Raw genomic sequence first — 17,670 nt, forward strand, 5'->3', positions numbered from 1 at the left:
GGGTGCATCAATACCACTGCGTACCCAGCTCCCCAAAGCTTTCCCTAACATAGGTGCAAATGGCACTGGGCAGATTTAACAAGCCCAATCAGGGGAAAATCATTTTGGACAGCGGGCTGGAGCCAGCAGCGAGGCCGGGACCTGCCACTGACATCACCCTTCCCATACCCGCCGAGGTTGGTAAAATCCAGCCCATAGAATCATAGAATGGTTACAGCACAGAAGGCGGCCATTTTGCCCATGCCGGCTCTCTGCAAGAGCACTCCCCCGCCTTTCCCCACAGCCCTGCAAATTTTTTTCCTTCAGGTACTTAACCAATTCCCTTTTGGAAGCCACAATTCAATCTGCCTCCACCACCCTTTCAGGCAGTGCATTCCAGATCCTAACCACTCGCTGTTTTTCCTCATGTCGCCTTTGGTTCTTCTGCCAATCACCTTAAATCTGTGTCCTCTGGCTCTCGACCCTTCCACCAATGGGAACAGTTTCTCTCTATCTACTCTGTCTAGACCCCTCATGATTTTGAACACTTCTATTAAATCTCCTCTCAACCTTCTCTGCCCTAAGGAGAACAACCCCAGCTTCTCCAGTCTATCCACGTAACTTCTCCAAGAATTACCTCAAAACGAATTCTGTTCCATTATAATCAGTGATGAAATAGGAATTAGGAGCAGTTGTGACCTTCCCCCACCCCCTCTATAAACAAGTCTCAAAAAGCAGACCATTATTGTGCACCTCCGTAAACAAAATAATATGGGGAACGAGCAGAACAGTGGGATCAGTTTTGGATTTCTCTAACAAAGAATTACAATGGGCTGAACAATCTGCTTTTGTGCTGTAAACATCTGTGTTCAAATCAAACCCAGGGTTTATAAGATAATCAATTGACTACTGTCTTTTTCAGGTCCTACACATTTGTTATCTAAGGCAGAAGCCCACGGAATTGAGGGCAAATTATTGATCTGGTTAGGAAATTGGCTGAGTGGCAGGAGACAGAGTAGGGATAATGGGTAGGTACTCAAATTGGCAGGAGGTGACTAGTGGTGTCCTGCAGGGATCTGTGTTGGGGCCTCAACGATTCACAATATTTATTAACGACTTAGATGATGGCATAGAAAGTCATATATCCAAATTTGCCGATGACACAAAGATAGGCAGCATTGTAGGCAGTGTAGATGAAGGCATAAAATTACAAAGGGACATTGAGATTAAGAGAATGGGGAAAACTGGCAAATGGATTTCAATGTAAGCAAATGTGAGGTCATCCACTTTGGACCTAAAAAGTATAGAACAGGGTACTTTCTAAATGGTACAAAGCTAAAAGCAGTGGAGGTTCAAAGAGACTTCGGGAGTTCAGGTACATAGATCATTAAAATGTCATGAACAGGTACAGAAAATAATCAAAAAGGCTCATGGAATGCTGGCCTTTATATCTAGAGGACTAGAGTACAAGGGGGTAGAAGTTATGCTGCAGCTGTACAAAACCCTAGTTAGACCACACCTGGAGTACTGTGAGCAGTTCTGGGCACCACACCTTAGGAAGGATATATTGGCCTTGGAGGGAGTGCAGCATAGGTTTACCAGAATGATGCCCGGACTTCAAAGGTTAAGTTATAAGGAGAGATTACACAAATTAGGGTTGTATTCCCCAGAATTTAGAAGGTTAAGGGGTGATCTGATCAAAGTTTTCAGGATATTAAGGGGAACAGATAGGGTAGATAGAGATAAACTATTTCCGCTGGTTAGGGAGTCTAGGGCTAGGGGGCATAGTCTAAAAATTAGAGCCAGACCTTTCAGGAGTGAAAATAGGAAACACTTCTACACACGAAGGGTGGTAGAAGTTTGGAACTCTCTTCCGCAAACGGCAATTGATGCTAGATCAAGTGTTAACTTTAAATCGGAGATTGATAGCTTTTTGTTAATGAAAAGGTAATAAGGGATATGGGCCAAAGGCAGGTATATGGAGTTAGGTAGCAAATCAGCCATGATCTCATTGAATGGCGGAACAGGCTCGAGGGGCTGAATGGCCTACTCCTGTTCCTTATGTTCATATAAGAACAAAAGAACATAAGACGTAGGAGCAGAAGTAGGTCATTTAGCCCCTCGAGCCTGCTCCGCCATTCAATAGGATCATGGCTGATCTGATCTTGGCCTCAACTCCACTTCCCTGCCCGCTCCCCATAACCCTTGACTCCCTTATCGTTCAAAGATCTGTCTATTTCCAACTTAAATATATTCAATGACCCAGCTCTCTGGGGAAGAGAATTCCAAAGATTCACGACCCTCAGAGAAGAAATTCCTCCTCATTTCCGTTTTAAATGGGTACCCCCTCATCCTCTCTGCATCTACCCTGTCAAGCCCCTTCAAAATCTTATATGTTTCAATAAGATCCCCTCTCATTCTTCTAAACTCCAATGAGTATAGGCCCAACCTGCTCAACCTTTCTTCATAAGACAACCCCTTCATCTCCGGAATCAACCTCGTGAACTTTCTCTGAACTGCCTCCTTCCTTAAATGAGGAGACTAAAACTGTATGCAGTACTCCAGGTGTGCTCTCACCAACGCCCTGTACAGTTGTAACAGGACTTCCCTACTTTTATACTCCATTCCCTTTGCAATAAAGGCCAACATTCCATTTGTCCTCCTAATTACTTGCTGTACCTGCATGCTAACTTTTTGTGATTCATGTACAAGGACCCCCAGATCCCTCTGTATCTCAGCATTTTGTAATCTCTCCCCATTTAAATAATAATTTGCTTTTTTATTTTTCCTACCAAAGTGGATAACCTTGCATTTTCCCACATTATACTCCATCTGCCAGATTTATGCCCACTCACTTAGCCTATCTATATTCCTTTGGAGATTCTTTGCATCCTCTGCACAATTTGCTTTCCCACCTATCTTTGTATCAGCAGCAAATTTGGCTACATTACACTTGGTCCCTTCATCCAAGTCATTAATATAGATTGTAAATAGTTGAGGCCCCAGCACTGATCCCTGCAGCACCCCACTAGTTACAGTTTGCCAACCTGTAAATGACCCATTTATCCCGACTCTCTGTTTTCTGTCAGTTAGCCAATCCTCTATCCATGCTAATATATTACCCTCAACCCCATGAGCTCTTATCTTGTGCAGTAACCTTTTATGTGGCACCTTATCGAATGCCTTCTGGCAATCCAAATACACGACATCTACTGGTTCCCCTTTATCTACCCTGCTCGTTACATCCTCAAAGAACTCCAGCAAATTTGTCAAACATGATTTGCCTTTCATAAAGCCATGCTGACTCTGCTTGACTATATTATGATTTTCTAAATGTCCTGATACCACTTCCTTAATGATGGACTCCAGCATTTTCCCAATGACAGATGTTAGGCTAACTGGTCTATGGTTGCTTGCTTTCTGTCTCCCTCCTTTCTTAAATAGGGGTGTTACATTTGCGGTTTTCCAGTCCGCTGAGACCTCTCCAGAATCCAGGGAATTTTAGCAGATTACAACCTATGCATCCACTATCTCTGCAGCCACCTCTTTTAAGACCCTAGGATGCACGCCATCGGGTCGAGGGGACTTGTCCACCTTTAGTCCCATTAGTTTGCCTAGTACTTTTTCTCTGGTGATAGTGATTGTTTTAGGTTCCCCCCCACCACCCCAATAGCCCCTTGATTATCCATTATTGGGATGCTTTTAGTGTCTTCTACCGTGAAGACCGATACAAAATATTTGTTCAAAGTCTCCGCCATTTCCCTGTTTCCCATTATGAATTCCCCAGACTCATCCTCTAGGGGACCAACGTTTACTTTAGCTACTCTCTTCCTTTTTATATACCTGTAGAAGCTCTTACTGTCTGTTTTTATATTTCTTGCTAGCTTACTTTCATAAGCTATCTTCTCTCTCTTTATCATTTTGTTAGTCGTCCTTTGCTGGTTTTTAAAAATTTCCCAATCTTCTGGTCTTCCACTATTCTTCGCAACATTGTATGCCTTTGTTTTCAATTTGATACCATCCTTTACTTCCTTAGTTAGCCACGGATGGTTCATCCTTCTCTTAGTCTTTCTTTCTCACTGGACTATATCTTTGCTGAGAGTTATGAAATATTTCCTTAAATGTTTGCCACTGCTTTTCTACAGTCTTACCCTGTAATATATTTTCCCAGTCCAGTTTAACTAAGTCTGCCTTCATACCTTTGTAATTACCTTTATTTAAGTTCAGGACTCTAGTTTGAGACCTAGCTTTCTCACCCTTAAACTCAATTTGAAATTCTACCATGCTATGATCACTTTTCCCAAGAGGATCCTTCACTTCGAGATCATTAATTAATCCAGCCTCGTTACACATTATCAGATCTAAAATAGTCTGCTCCCTGGTTGGTTCCACAACGTATTGTTCCAAGAAACCATCTCGCATACACTCTAAGAACTCTTTTTCAAGTCTAGCTTTGCCAATTTGCTTGGTCCAATCAATATGAAGATTAAAATCTCCCATGATTATAGCCGTATCTTTCTTACAAGCCTCTATTACTTCTTGATTTATACTCTGTCCTACAGTGTGGCTACTGTTTGGGGGCCCGTTGACCACTCCCGCCAGTGACTTCTTACCCTTATTATTTCTTATCTCCACCCAAACTGATTCTATGTCTTGATCTTCTAAGCCAATATAATTTCTCATTACTGCACTGATCTCATCCCTTATTAACAGAGCTACACTACCTCCTTTTCCTTTCTGCCTATCCTTACAAAATGGCAAATACCCCTGAATATTCAGTTCCCAGCCTTGGTCACCTTGCAACCACGTCCCTGTAATGGCTATCAAATCATACCCATTTATTTCTATTTGTGCTGTCAACTCATCTATCTTGTTACAAATGCTGCGTGCGTTCAGATATAGAGCTTTTAATTTTGTCTTTTTACCATTTTTCCCTACTTTGATCCCTCTTTCTGATGCACTCTGTCCCTTCCTGTCACACTCTGGTTATCATTATCTCTATTGCTACCCTGCACTTTTGCCTTCTCATTTTTCTTTGATTTTTTAAATTTCTGCTCTGCGGATCCCTCCCCCCCCACTATTTAGTTTAAAGCCCTATCTGCAGCCCTATCGATTCGCCAGGACACTGGTCCCAGCCTGGCTCGAATGAAGCCCGTCCCGACAGAACAGCTCCCTTTTACCCCAGTACTGGTGTCAGTGCCCCAGGAATCAAAACCCATTTCTCCCACACCAATCTTTGAGCCACTCCTTCATCTCTCTGATCTTATTTACCCTATGCCAATTTGCACGTGGCTCAGGTAGTAATCCAGAGATTATTACCTTTGTGGTTCTGCTTTTTAATTTAGCCCCTAGCTGCTCATACTCCCTCAGCAGAACCTCTTTCTTTGTCCTACCTATGTCGTTGGTACCTACATGGACCACGACAACTGGATCTTTCCCCTCCCACTCTAAGTTCCTCTCCAGTCCAGAGGAGATGTCCTTTACCCTTCGGACTCACGCTCTTGGCTGCAGAGAACAGTGTCTATCCCTCTAACTATACTTTCCCCTACCACTACCACATTTCTTTTTGCTCCCTCCACTTGAATGGCTCCCTGTACCACGGTGCTGTGGTATGTTGCACTTTTAAACTCTGGTTAAGAATGCAGCACTTTTGCACCTACATCTAAAACTGTCAAGAATACCATTTTTTTTTGCACAGTCTACAGATTACCATGTCAGTACTTCACATTTCATTTAATCTACTCTGAACTTTACACAGCTCTTTCTTGTAGATGTCCCATCAGTCACCATGGTAATAATGTGATGCGTCTCTTTCTCAATGACAATGAACTCGATGAACAGACTAATGCTCTGTATGCACTTGGGGACAATGGCCCAGAAATTTGGGTCGGGGGCTTCCCGCAGGTGCAAGCCCCCGACCTGCACTTACCTACCGCGCCGGCTGTTGAGCTGTGGGCCCGCGTGGGATTCCGATCCTGGGCCTCCTCCAACTGCCGGCGCACAGTGCTTGCGTATCCCAGAGGCGTAGTTAGTTCGATGCGTCCCCTGGGATCACATGGGCCATGGAGAGCCAATGGTAGCAGGGAATGCTTCATTCATAAGTTTGACAGGAAGACCTGTCAAACTTATAAATACTATAAGCCCCAAAACATCACTAAATCTTCAAATAAAATTTTTTTTAAATCACATTTTTAAAATAAACTATAAATTACATTAAATAACTATTTTAAACAATAATTTAAATTTTTGAAAAAAATAATTTTATCTTCTAACGGGGCTAAAAATAAACTTACCTTTCTTTAAAGTATTTAAAAATAATAAACCTGTGGAAAAAATGTTTTAATTTTAATTAATTCACCACTTACCTTGTAAAAAGCAGGCCTTGCGACTGCTTTTTACATGTCTAACTTCTGGAGACTTACCTTCCCGGGAAAACCTGCAAAAAAAACGTAAGTTCGATGCGCACGCGCTGCCTCTCCTGCGCACGCGTTCCACCTCATAACCCCTTCTTTCAGGGGAACGGAAATGCCGGTTTCCCCCGCATGCGCAGTGCATGCACAAAACCGGCACTTCCATTGGGCTTACGGGTGAGTACCCCATGCGTACTCACCCGTGGAGACCCGAATTTCTGGGCCAATATGTGAACTGGTCGAAAGATTCATTGCACCTTTTCCTGCCTTTGTAATTTGGTATGGAATTTGCGATATTAAAACAGTACAGTACCTGGGTGCGGGGTGAAGTGTGGGCGGGAGGTGACCCTGTGATATGCCTCAGCCTCATCTTGAAATTTCAAGTTGGGGTCCACTGCAGTGAACTCTCCGGATTTGTCATCTGCAAATGTTACTCGGATACCTCGTGCTGTGGTCTCTGTGCCGCAAGCAATGGTACGAGATCGCGGAGAGGAAGCATTGAGTAATGTTGGACAGTCTAGGCAAAAAGAAAAAAAAGGACAACCCTCAGTTAAAACATATAGATAGTAGAATTCATTGACCACAATAGGAACAGAAGTGGGCCCTTGAGTCCCTTGAAGCCTGTCTATTCAATTAGATCATGGTTGATCTGTGCCTTAACTCCATTTACCCGCCTATACCTTGATACCCTTACCAAACAAAATGTTATCAATCTTAGGCTTGGAAATTTCTACTGTCCCAGCCATTTGGGGGAAGAGAATTCTAAGTTTTCACTACCCTTTGTGTGAAAAAGTGCTTCCTAATTTCACTCCTAAATGGACTAGCTCTAATTTTCAGATGACATCAAAATACCTTTGACTAGCCATTGCCAGTAGCAAAACAAAATGCATTCATACAGAGAGTCTGTACATGAAGCCTTAGTGCATTAAAACTTTATTCTCAACTTCAGAACCGAAAGCACTGAATACATTTTAAAAAAATATTTGTTTCCATATCTTTGTCATTGCTAGTTCATCAAATAACAGTGCAATATCTGGAACAAAAACTTGGCATTTAAGTTCCACAAGAGGGCGCTTAAGCCACATAATAATCTAGTGTAGCTCCTATCTGCAAATGCAGCAAAGGGGGTCATTGCTAATTTGCTGCCAAATTGATACTGATAATGAAGTGACGTGTAGACATAATTATACTCCGTTAAACAGCAAAACAGTACTTTAGCACCTGAATCACACCTGATTTTCAAGTCTTCAATCAATTTAGTCACTGCATGCAAAAGTGAAGGAAAAATACCAAGTCACGTTCAGGAATTTGAAACGCAATTTCCTTTTAACTGTTTAAGTTAATTAATATCGACAGAAACATTGCATAAAAAGTATAAATAAATCTACCACTATTTAAGTGCCTGCTACATCGTGAACCATATTTCACTATCCTGATGCTACACTATACTAGTGACAGCAAAATGTCTTCCTGTAACATTCTCACTAAAATTTCAAATGATTAGGAAGTGTTATATAATGAAAGACTGTAATGATTTATTTAATAGCACTGTCTTTATACCTGAGACATGGATTCAGATGCAGCATAGGTTGATGGGATGAACATAGGAACAGGAGTAGGCCATTTAGCCACTCGGGCCTCCTCCACTGTTCGGTTAGATCATGGCTGATCTGTATCTCAATTCCATTTAGCCACCTATGCTCCATATCCCTTGATACCCTTAGCAAACAAAAATCTATCGCTCTCAATCTTGAAAGCTCCAATTGTCCTAGCATCCACAGCCTTTTGGGGTGCGTGTTCCAGATTTCTACGTCCAGTTTTCTATGTGAAAAAGTGCTTCCTGATTTCCTTCCCAAATGGCCTGGCTCGAATTCTAAGATGATGTTCCCTCGTTCTGGATTCCCCCATCAGAGGAAATAGTTTCTCTGTGTCTACCCTATCAAATCATTTTAACATTTTAAACACCTCGACCAGATCACCCCTCAATCTTCTATACTCAAGGGAATACAAGCCAAGTTTGTTCAATCTGTTCTCATACTTCAATCCTCTAAGCCCGGTATTATTCTGGTGAATCTGCACTTCATCCCCTCGAAGATCAATATATCCTTCCTGAGGGGCGGTGCCCGAAACTGAATGCAGTAATGCACTCTGAAACATGCAAGTGCCTTTACAATAGACCTTAAGGTTAAAATGAACTGAAACTGTAAATGCTGATTTCTGAATCAATTTTGATATTTAAAATGCATATATAATGGGAAGCTTACAAGAATCAAAGAGCCCAGGCTTACTGTATAAAGTTACGGTGACCAAGTCGAGAGCAGCAGGAAAGTGAATCATGAGAAGTCCTGGGGCTGGGGGAGGGAAAGCAGCACCGAACGGGGGCTTAAAAAAAAAGGTGGTATTAAATGAAAATAAAGTTGCTGTAGTGGAGAGATTATAGAAGCAGGGATTGTTCTCCTTAGAGCAGAGATGGTTACAGGGAGATTTAATAGAGGTGTTCAAAATTATGTGGGATTTTGATAGTTTCTCCTTATTCACTCTGTTTCCACTGGCAGAAGGGTTGGTAACCAGAGGACACAGATTTTAGATCATTGGCAAACGAGCCAGAGGGGAGATGAGGAGAATCCTTTTCACGTAGCAAGTTATGATGATCTGGAAAGCACTACCTGAAAGGGTGGTGGAAGCAGATTCAATAGTAACTTTCAAAAGGTAATTGGAAATATACTTGGAAAAAGCAAACTATGCAGTATTATGGGGAAAGAGCAGGGGAGTGGGACTAATTGGATGTGCTGTACGAGTGTATGAATCAAAAAGAATGGACACTGTTGACGCAAAGTGCAGTGAATGGTCGCAGCACTGCACAGGCATTCATTTTGATGTGAAATCGGAATTAAAGTCAACTCTAGATCTAGTGTAAGTGGAGTAAATAAGTGGTAAGCAGCAGGGTGCGATGACGAGAGATTAGGTTTTGTTGTGAGGCGGGGTGCATACAGAGCATTGGCATTTGGATTTATGTTCTGCTATTTCCATCTTATGTGTGATTTAGCGACTTTCTGGTATGCTTTGTTTGCTTCTAAGGTCAGCAAGTGCTTTGGCTTTGAATGTGCACCTGTTAACACTGGGAGGGGTCCCCCCGAGATGGAGAGGTGTTTGAGTAGAACTGGGAAGACGGGTTAAGGGAGACAGACGAGACTATGGGTCTACTGTAACAGGGCTGTATTGGGGAAGGTGAAAGAAACAAGCAAGGTAAGGAGCTAGCCAGATGGAATGTGGAGGAGAGGGGTGGGGAGTGAGAGAACACAAAAAAGGCAACATTTCTGCATGAGCTCAAGTACCAAAATTAACAAGGAATGCTTAAAAACATTTAAGAGCACTCATGGTTCTGTTGCTTTAGAAGCACTTTCCCCCTCCCCCACTTTAATCCTCCTTCTGAAATCTATTTCTTCTCATTTGCTATTTACATTCATTCTATGTTTAGCTTCTTTAGAATTGGATATATACCTGAAAAGGAAAAACGTGCAGGGCTATGGGGAAAGAGCAGGGGAGTGGGATTAATTGGATTGCTCTTTCAAAGAGCCGGCACAGGCACAATGGGCCCCCTTCTGTGCTGTAAGATTCTTAGCCCTGACAGGAGGCTGTGATGGTAGAGGAGGAGAAAGGTGGATCGGATTGGGTCTGGCAGAGTAGAGGTGGTGAGTGGACCAGGTTCTCAACACGTGGCCACACTCAAGAGGAGAGGTGAGAGATGGGAGGGGAACAGCACAGACTGAGCAGTTCAAGATCTAGGAACATAGGAACAGCAGTAGGCCATTCAGCCCCTCGAGCCTGTTCCGCCATTCAATTAGATCAAGACTGATCTGTAACTTAACTCCATCTACCCGTATTGGTTCCGTAACCCTTAATACCCTTACCTAACAAAAATCTATTAATCTCTGTTTTGAAATTTCCAGTTGACCTAGCCTCAAACAGCTTTTTGGGAGGAGTTTCCGATTTCCACGACACTTTGTGTGAAGAACTGCTTCTTGACATCACCCCTGAACGGCCTCGCTCTAATTTTAAGGTTCTGCCCCCTTGTTATGGACTCTCCTACCAGAGGAAATAGCTTTTCTCTACCTACCTTATTACAGTAAACGCTTTCGTATCCGGCACCTACGGGACCGGGATGGTGCCGGTTGATTAAAAATTCCGAGGCAATTTATATATCGGCCGACCTCAGACCAGAAGAAGGTAATTCTGTGGGGGTGTTCCGAACTCAGGAGGGGAGGTGGGACATGTTGTATCCGTGTGTTAATGGAGACACGGAATGCAGGAGTTGGTTTAACAGGTGTTTACTGAACAAAGTCTGGAGGTGAACTAAAAGATACAAGACACTATACAGGCTTATATAGCCCGAGTGGCCACTACCGGCATTACAGTACACAGGGGCTCTTAAAGGCACATACACCACAGGACATGGAGTGGCAATGGCCCAAGCTGGTTTTGTAAAAGCCAGAGGAGCACACCTGTTTATTCTGGCCCCACAGATAGACAGTAAAACTTACCTTTGGGTTCCTCTTTGGCTGGGCGGCCAGCTGATACTGTGCGGGGAAGATTGCAGTACCCACAGCGACGATGGGAACAAGTTGTAAGTCATTCCCCACCATTTTCAGGACACTACTGCCCTGTTCCTTCTGGGGCAGAAGCCTCAAAACCTACTCCTGAATTTTGCCGGTTATTAAAGAATTTCGGATGATTAAGTGCCGTTGAAACAAGAGTTTACTGTATATCCTTCCGTCATCTTAAACATCTCAATTAGATCCCCCCTTAATCTTCTATACTCGAGGGAATACAAGCCTAGTCTATGCAACCTATCCTCATAATTTAACCCTTTTAGCCCTGGTATTATTCTAGTGAATCTGCGCTGCACCTGCTCTCAGGCCAATATATCTTCCTGAGGAGCAGTGACCTGAACAGAATGCAGTGCTCCAGATTTAATCTAACAAGAGCTCTATACAACTGAAGCATAACTTCCACCGCCTTGTATCTGGCTGCTCAACAGAGTGCTAAAAACCCCAAAAGAGGTGAAAATAAAGGTGTTGTAAATACTGTTTTAAAGTAAGGAAAGTTAAAATAAAATGAGAAGCAAGGCAGAAAGTAAATTTTTTTTTAAAACAGCTGCCTTGTGCGTTCTGGCAGATTTGATTGCAGGGATGTGACTGGACCATGGTGACTGTACGATCATGCAGTTAGCGTAGAGCAATCAACCAAGCTGAAGGGACTCTGCAACCACAGTGACAGCCCTACAGGCACAAACCGTTTGCTTCATTCTTTCAGAATTTTTCTCTGGTAGTGCACTATCGTATAATCAAGCGGTAGAAGGCTATTTACAGCAGGACATCTGGCTTTCGCTTCTCAATTTATGAAATTATAATTCTTAAAAAGTCTGCATAAGTTAATGAGCAGCATAATTTACCTTTAAATCAGCAAACTTCCTTCCCTGATGTGAAGAAGCAATCGCTCTACTATGAACAGATGCGTCCCGCTCTCTGAGCTACAGTGCCATTTCTGGCTTGCACGCATGTCCTGAGCTAATATAGCATTTATCACAGAAATCAGTGATGGAAATCACACCTAAAAGTGCACTCTGGCGAACTGTAATGACTTATTCAGAACGAGAGGAAAAAATATATACTAAAATATTCCATCGACAGTGTAAAAGGACAGTGTAATTAGGTCACTGCGATGTCAAAACTGAATCAATACAAACTGTGTGGTACAACTGCAGTCAAACAAGCGACAGTTTCAATGGCCATAGAGTTTCAGTTTCCAGTGAGATTTACAGCATAGTGATCAAGATGCTGATCTGTCTCCTCCCTACTCCAAAGGCATTGAGCTCAATTGATGGAAATCTAGCCACTCTGCCAAGCCTCGGCGCAATCTATATAACATCCCGTCCTATTTCCGGTGCATACCTGAATGGTACAAGGGTTCATTGCTCGTTCTGCAGCACACTATCCTGTTCACTTCACGCACAAGTTTTACTCCATAAGATGCATGAACTAGCCTGTGCAGTTTTAAGTTCAGCACAAGTAGGGAATATTGTGAAATAGGCTGAAAAGTTAGAAACCGAAATCTTAGTAGGCATTGACCAACAGCACTAAACTGCCTTCCTGGTTTGCGTGGCTGAGGGAAGTATTTGTTTTAAAATTTGTTCTTGGGATGTGGGCGACGCTGGCAAGGTGGCCTTGATTGCCCACCTCTAGTTGCCCTTCTTCTTGAACTGCTGTATTCCTTCCTGCCGATGGTGCTCCCACAATGGTGTTAGGTAGGGAACTCCTGAATATTGACCCAGCAAGGATGAAGGAATGGCGATACATGTGCAAGTCAGGTTGGTGTGCAACTTGGAGGGGAACTTAGTGGTGATGGTGTTCCCATGACATTGCCGCTCTTGCCCTTCTTGGTGGTAGAGCTTGCAACAGAGGGAGGTTCTGTTGAAGTAACCTTGCTGAATTACTGCAGTGTATCCTATACTGTAGCTACAGTGCGCCGGTGGTGGTGTATACTGAGTCCAGGGGCAAGAACATTGATCAAATGAGCTGCTCTGTCCTGGATGGTGCTGAGCTTCTTGAGTGCAGTTGAGGCTGCACCCATCTAACCGAGTGGTGAGTATCCATCACACTCCTGCCTTGAGCAGAGAAGAGGAGAGACTTTGAGGGGTCAGGAAGTGAGCCACTCATTGCAGACCACCCAGCCTCTGCTCTGCTCTTCTAGTCACAGTGTTGATATGGTTGGTCCACTTCAGCTTCTGGTCAGTGGTGACTCCCAGTTGTTCGAGATGGTCATTATACAGCACTTACATTGCATGCCACTTGTCTGCCCAGGCTTGGATGTTATCCAGGCCATGTTGTGGGTTGGCATGGAATGCTTCATTATTGGAGGAGTTGTGAATGAAGCCGAACCCTAGAATAATCAGCCAACAGCCCCAGAGATGGGTGGATATGGAGTCCAGTGGTAGGGGCATTAATCAAGTGAATGTCTAGTGAGTCACTGGGACCCATTTCATGAGCACATACTTAATTAACATAGCGCTGCCTACTCAAACCTCTCTCAATGGACTCACATATGCCGTATAATTGTAGCAGAAAGATCAGCCTGGGCATACACAGGATTTCAAGAGAATGGGAAAGAAAGAGGAAAGATAAAGCTGGCAGGTTTGACAAAACATTTAGAACACTGGTCATCTATATTCCTTTTTTTTTGCATCTCCAACCTTCTCTCTTCAACCTGCCTTTGTTGAATGCAACACTCATGTGGATCCGCAGCCATAGAATTCATGTGATAGCTCATTCATTTATCTAATGAATTTTAAGCTCATCAAGGTGTTCCAGGGACAGAACACTTTCTAGTTTGGGTAAGCAATATCAGCAAACACTACTGAGGCAGGTGCAGTATTGCTAGCTGTGCGGCAACTAGAGTACTGTAGTGTGACATCTTAATGTCCTACATCAACCATCCTTATACCCTCTTGGAGTAGGATTGTCAATTTTGTACCAATTAATTCCAAACCATGGTAGTTTACTACTTTTTGCCAATGCCTACCAGAAATTGGGTTTGCAATGATTCCGGCTATTTTCTACTATTCTTTACTTATGCTCAACTCAAATCCCCACAGTCATGTCCATGCTTATGAATTAAAACATAGTCTTATGCATGAAGTGAATAGGATAATGTGCCTTATACCATTTAGGTATTCCCCAGAAATAGTACGGGATATGTCACCCTATACTCCTGATCTCTCCAATCGATGGAAAAACACCATACCGACAAACCATACAGCTCAGGCTAAACCAATTCAAATTTGTTACTAAGCAAGAATACATCATCAGAAAAACTATCAATTTCAGTACTTATCAGAGTCCAAAATAACTTCAGTTCTTTGATATTTGTGTGTGTAAACACCTGTCTCTGAACTTGGGGAGTTCTGCCTTGCCTCAGTGACTTTGGAGTAAGGTTAATCTGAGTGAACTGGACTCCAGAAAACTAAGCCTGCATCTCAGGTGTACCCACCAGGCAGCTCTGGCTACAGATCGTAAATCAAGATGAACAAAGACAAAATGGCAGAAATTCCTTGCATTTCATGTTAATGAGCAGTGACACCTAGCGTCAGTGAGACCTAGAGAATGCCTATACTGACACGCCAAACACTTGCCCATTCATACAAATATAGATTCCCCTTAACTGATTAATTACCAGATTAAACAAACTGGCCTCCTTCCACAGATAACGTGTCTCAATTTTCAGGTTGTGGCTTTGAGAGAGAAGGCAACCTTCATTTTAACACTAGTCAGTTCAGAAAAATCATCCTCTACACTGGGGAGAGCAAACGCAGATTGGGCGACCGCTTTGCAGAACACCTCCGTTCAGTCCGTAAGGGTGACCCCGAGCTTCCGGTCACCTGTCACTTTAATTCTCCGCTCCACTCCCACTCTGGCCTCTCAGTCCTCGGCCTCTTACACTGTTCCAATGAAGCTCAACGTAAGCTCGAGGAACAGCACCTCATCTTTCTGGACTCAACATCGAGTTCAACAATTTTAGACCTTAACCTCTGCCCCATCTTGTTTTTCTCTCTCTCTCACATGGCAGCTGTCGATCATTCTGCCATTTACACTTCATCTAGAGCCATCTTTTGTTTCTTAACTTGTCCCATTACCATCTCCTTTTGCCTTGCACCATCATCCCTTTTGTCTCTTAATCGCTCCTGTTTTCCATCCTCTCACAGACCTTCCCTTTTGTTCTTTCCTCCCCTCCCCTACACTTGCTTAAAACCTGTTCCAGCTCCAACTTTTTCCAGTTCTGACGAAGGGTCATCGACCTGAACCGTTAACTCTGTTTCTCTCGCCACAGATGCTGCCTGACCAGCTGAGTATTTCCAGCATTTTCTGTTTTTATTTCAGAAAAATCATTAGTTTTTCTCAATATATATAAAGATGTAATTTGAAACAGAGAACTTACTCTGCCAAAGTGTCGAGACTGTTCAAACTCATTCACAAAGGGTCTTGCAGCAAGCAGACAAAGAGAAAACCTTCATGCCATTAGTCTGCACTGGTTTTAAACCTAGATCTTACAGACAAACAGTGTGCTGATTTGTTACAGTCTCAAACCTCAGCAGCCCCTACAGCACAGTTGAAGGGTCACACACAGCATGTTCCTGGTTTAGATGGCTCAGGATTACACTAAAGGGTGCATTTATCCACTAGGGCCAAATATGCCTCATTCCGAATATGAGAATTTGGACTTCGAACTGCTGACTTGGGACTCCTATTTTAGAAGGACTGAAAATCTTGACTTCCATGGTGAACAAGTTATTTTAAGCACTGGGCAATATAAAATGTTTATCTTATTTTTCCATTGGGAGTTGTTTGTTGCTGCACGTATAGTGACCTCTGCTCTTGTATTTATAAAAATAGTCTATTAATTTAGGGCTAATTGACCCTTACCCTGCTAAATAATCAGGAATTCCATGCAGTTAGCAAAACAAATGCTGAAATTTGTACATCACAATCATTATCTGACTTAACCCTTTAAAAGAAATGCTCCAGACAAAACACTACAATGCCGTTATCCTCAACCAAAAAATATACCTCTATATTTTCTCTACTTCTAAATATTTTGTTCTTATTTTTTTTTTAAAGTTATCTTGGGATGATTAAGTCTCCCAATTGAAGCAGCAATTCCCCAGATCGTGAGCCAAGATCTGGTGTTCCAGCCTCGACTTCTTAGAAATCTCGATACTTCGCTGAAAAGTCCAAGGGGGTGAATTGGCAGTTCAAACACAAGCCATTGCACATTTTTATTCTTGTAAATTCTTTTGAATTCAAAGCAATAGAGGCTTAGTTTGAAAAAAAAACAACCTGGCTGCTGAAAATTAAACAAGTAATTTCTTTTCAACATTTCTTTCTTATTTAAAAAAGAGAATGACTAGATGCCGCAACAGTTTCCACATTACACAAGCAAACAACAACTTGTACATGAACCCTCTGGTATGCATTCTGTCAAAAACCGGGTTGGGCAGTGAAGCCTAGTTCTTGTTCAAGAGGTGTGGGTTTCCCTCACCCGCCTCAAGCTAAAGCTAAAGAAAGCCAAAGCCTGACTCTGGGTAGGGAACACACAGACCTCAACACTTTTGAAGGAGCCAAAGACATGGGCAGGAATTTTCCCATCAAAAAATGGGTGGGTTTGGAGCGTGGGGGCAATTAAATTGTTAAAAATGCAAATCCTGACCTGATTCTGCCTCCAACCTGCCCACTTCCGGTTATCCTGGCAGCAGGTTGGGGGGGGTGGGGGTGGATGGGCAGCCAACCTGTTGCCAGGGGTCGTTACCTCAATTTAAATATTGTATTGAGGCTGGGAGCCTCTATTTTCCCCTCCATTTTGTTTTTAATTGCCTGTGGACGGGTTTCACACAATTCGTGAAACCCGGCAGTTAAACAGAGGCGGGGACAGCTGCATCCAGGAGTTAAGTAGCTTTATACCTACCTCCTAGATCCAGGGTCCCTACCATAGCCGCCCACCGCGATCGGAGAATCTCCAAAGAGGCCTCCGATCGCCTTCCCAGGCCTTGCCCCCACCCCCCTCAACGATGATGATGAGGCCGGCCACGATCCTCCGCCCCCCCCCACCCCCGGCAATCCCCGCTTGCCTGCTGATCCCTGACCACCCCCCATCGCCTGCCGATCCTGCAAGCACCAGCCCCCCCCCCGATCCTCTCTCCCCCACTCCCGATTTCCGACCCTCGCCAATCCTCTCTCTCTCTCCTCCCGATTGCCGACCCCTCGCAACTGAGGTCTACCCACCCGCAGCCAGCCAGCCAGCCTCTCAAGCTGGCTGGCTGCGGGCAGGAAACCAAAGCTCGCATTCAAATTAGGCCATGCCGGTAAAATTGGCAGGGCCTGCGGAAAACCCGGATTTCTCGCCCGCCTCGGACCCCACCCCCCCGGACAAAATTCCTGCAATGGTCAAGAAAAAACAGTGACAAGTAATTAAAGTTAAGATCCCCCAGCAATCTGCGATGCCAGTTCCAGCTATACTTGCCCCAGCTGCCCGGTTAATAGCTCCACAGCACGGGAATAAGATGCTGCCTTCATAACTTCATCTAACTTTTCTATTTCTAAACCTTTCCTTTAATATTTTCCTTGTTTTGGTTCCTTTTACTAGCTTTTCTGTCTATATGTCTCTCTCATTCAATTTATCTGATTGCTCATTATTCTCTATTACAGTATTCCATTTTCTCTTCTGCCTTCTC

General features: G+C 43.4%; 1 protein-coding gene across 8 annotated transcripts in view; it reads right to left on the reverse strand.

The window, feature by feature from the left end:
• The window catches only part of cep72 (centrosomal protein 72), a 208,521-nt gene that overhangs the window by 59,430 nt on the left and 131,421 nt on the right, over positions 1 to 17,670 (reverse strand). For all 8 annotated transcript variants that reach the window (XM_085989102.1, XM_085989099.1, XM_085989100.1 and 5 more), the window contains one exon: positions 6,703 to 6,906. In XM_085989102.1, coding sequence (XP_085845228.1) covers positions 6,703 to 6,906 — 204 coding nt within the window. The remainder of the gene's footprint in view (positions 1 to 6,702; positions 6,907 to 17,670) is intronic.

This window comes from Somniosus microcephalus, chromosome 5 (genome assembly GCF_052327205.1).
Source record: "Somniosus microcephalus isolate GS21.2 chromosome 5, FLI_Smic_1.0, whole genome shotgun sequence".
Lineage (NCBI taxonomy): Eukaryota > Metazoa > Chordata > Chondrichthyes > Squaliformes > Somniosidae > Somniosus > Somniosus microcephalus.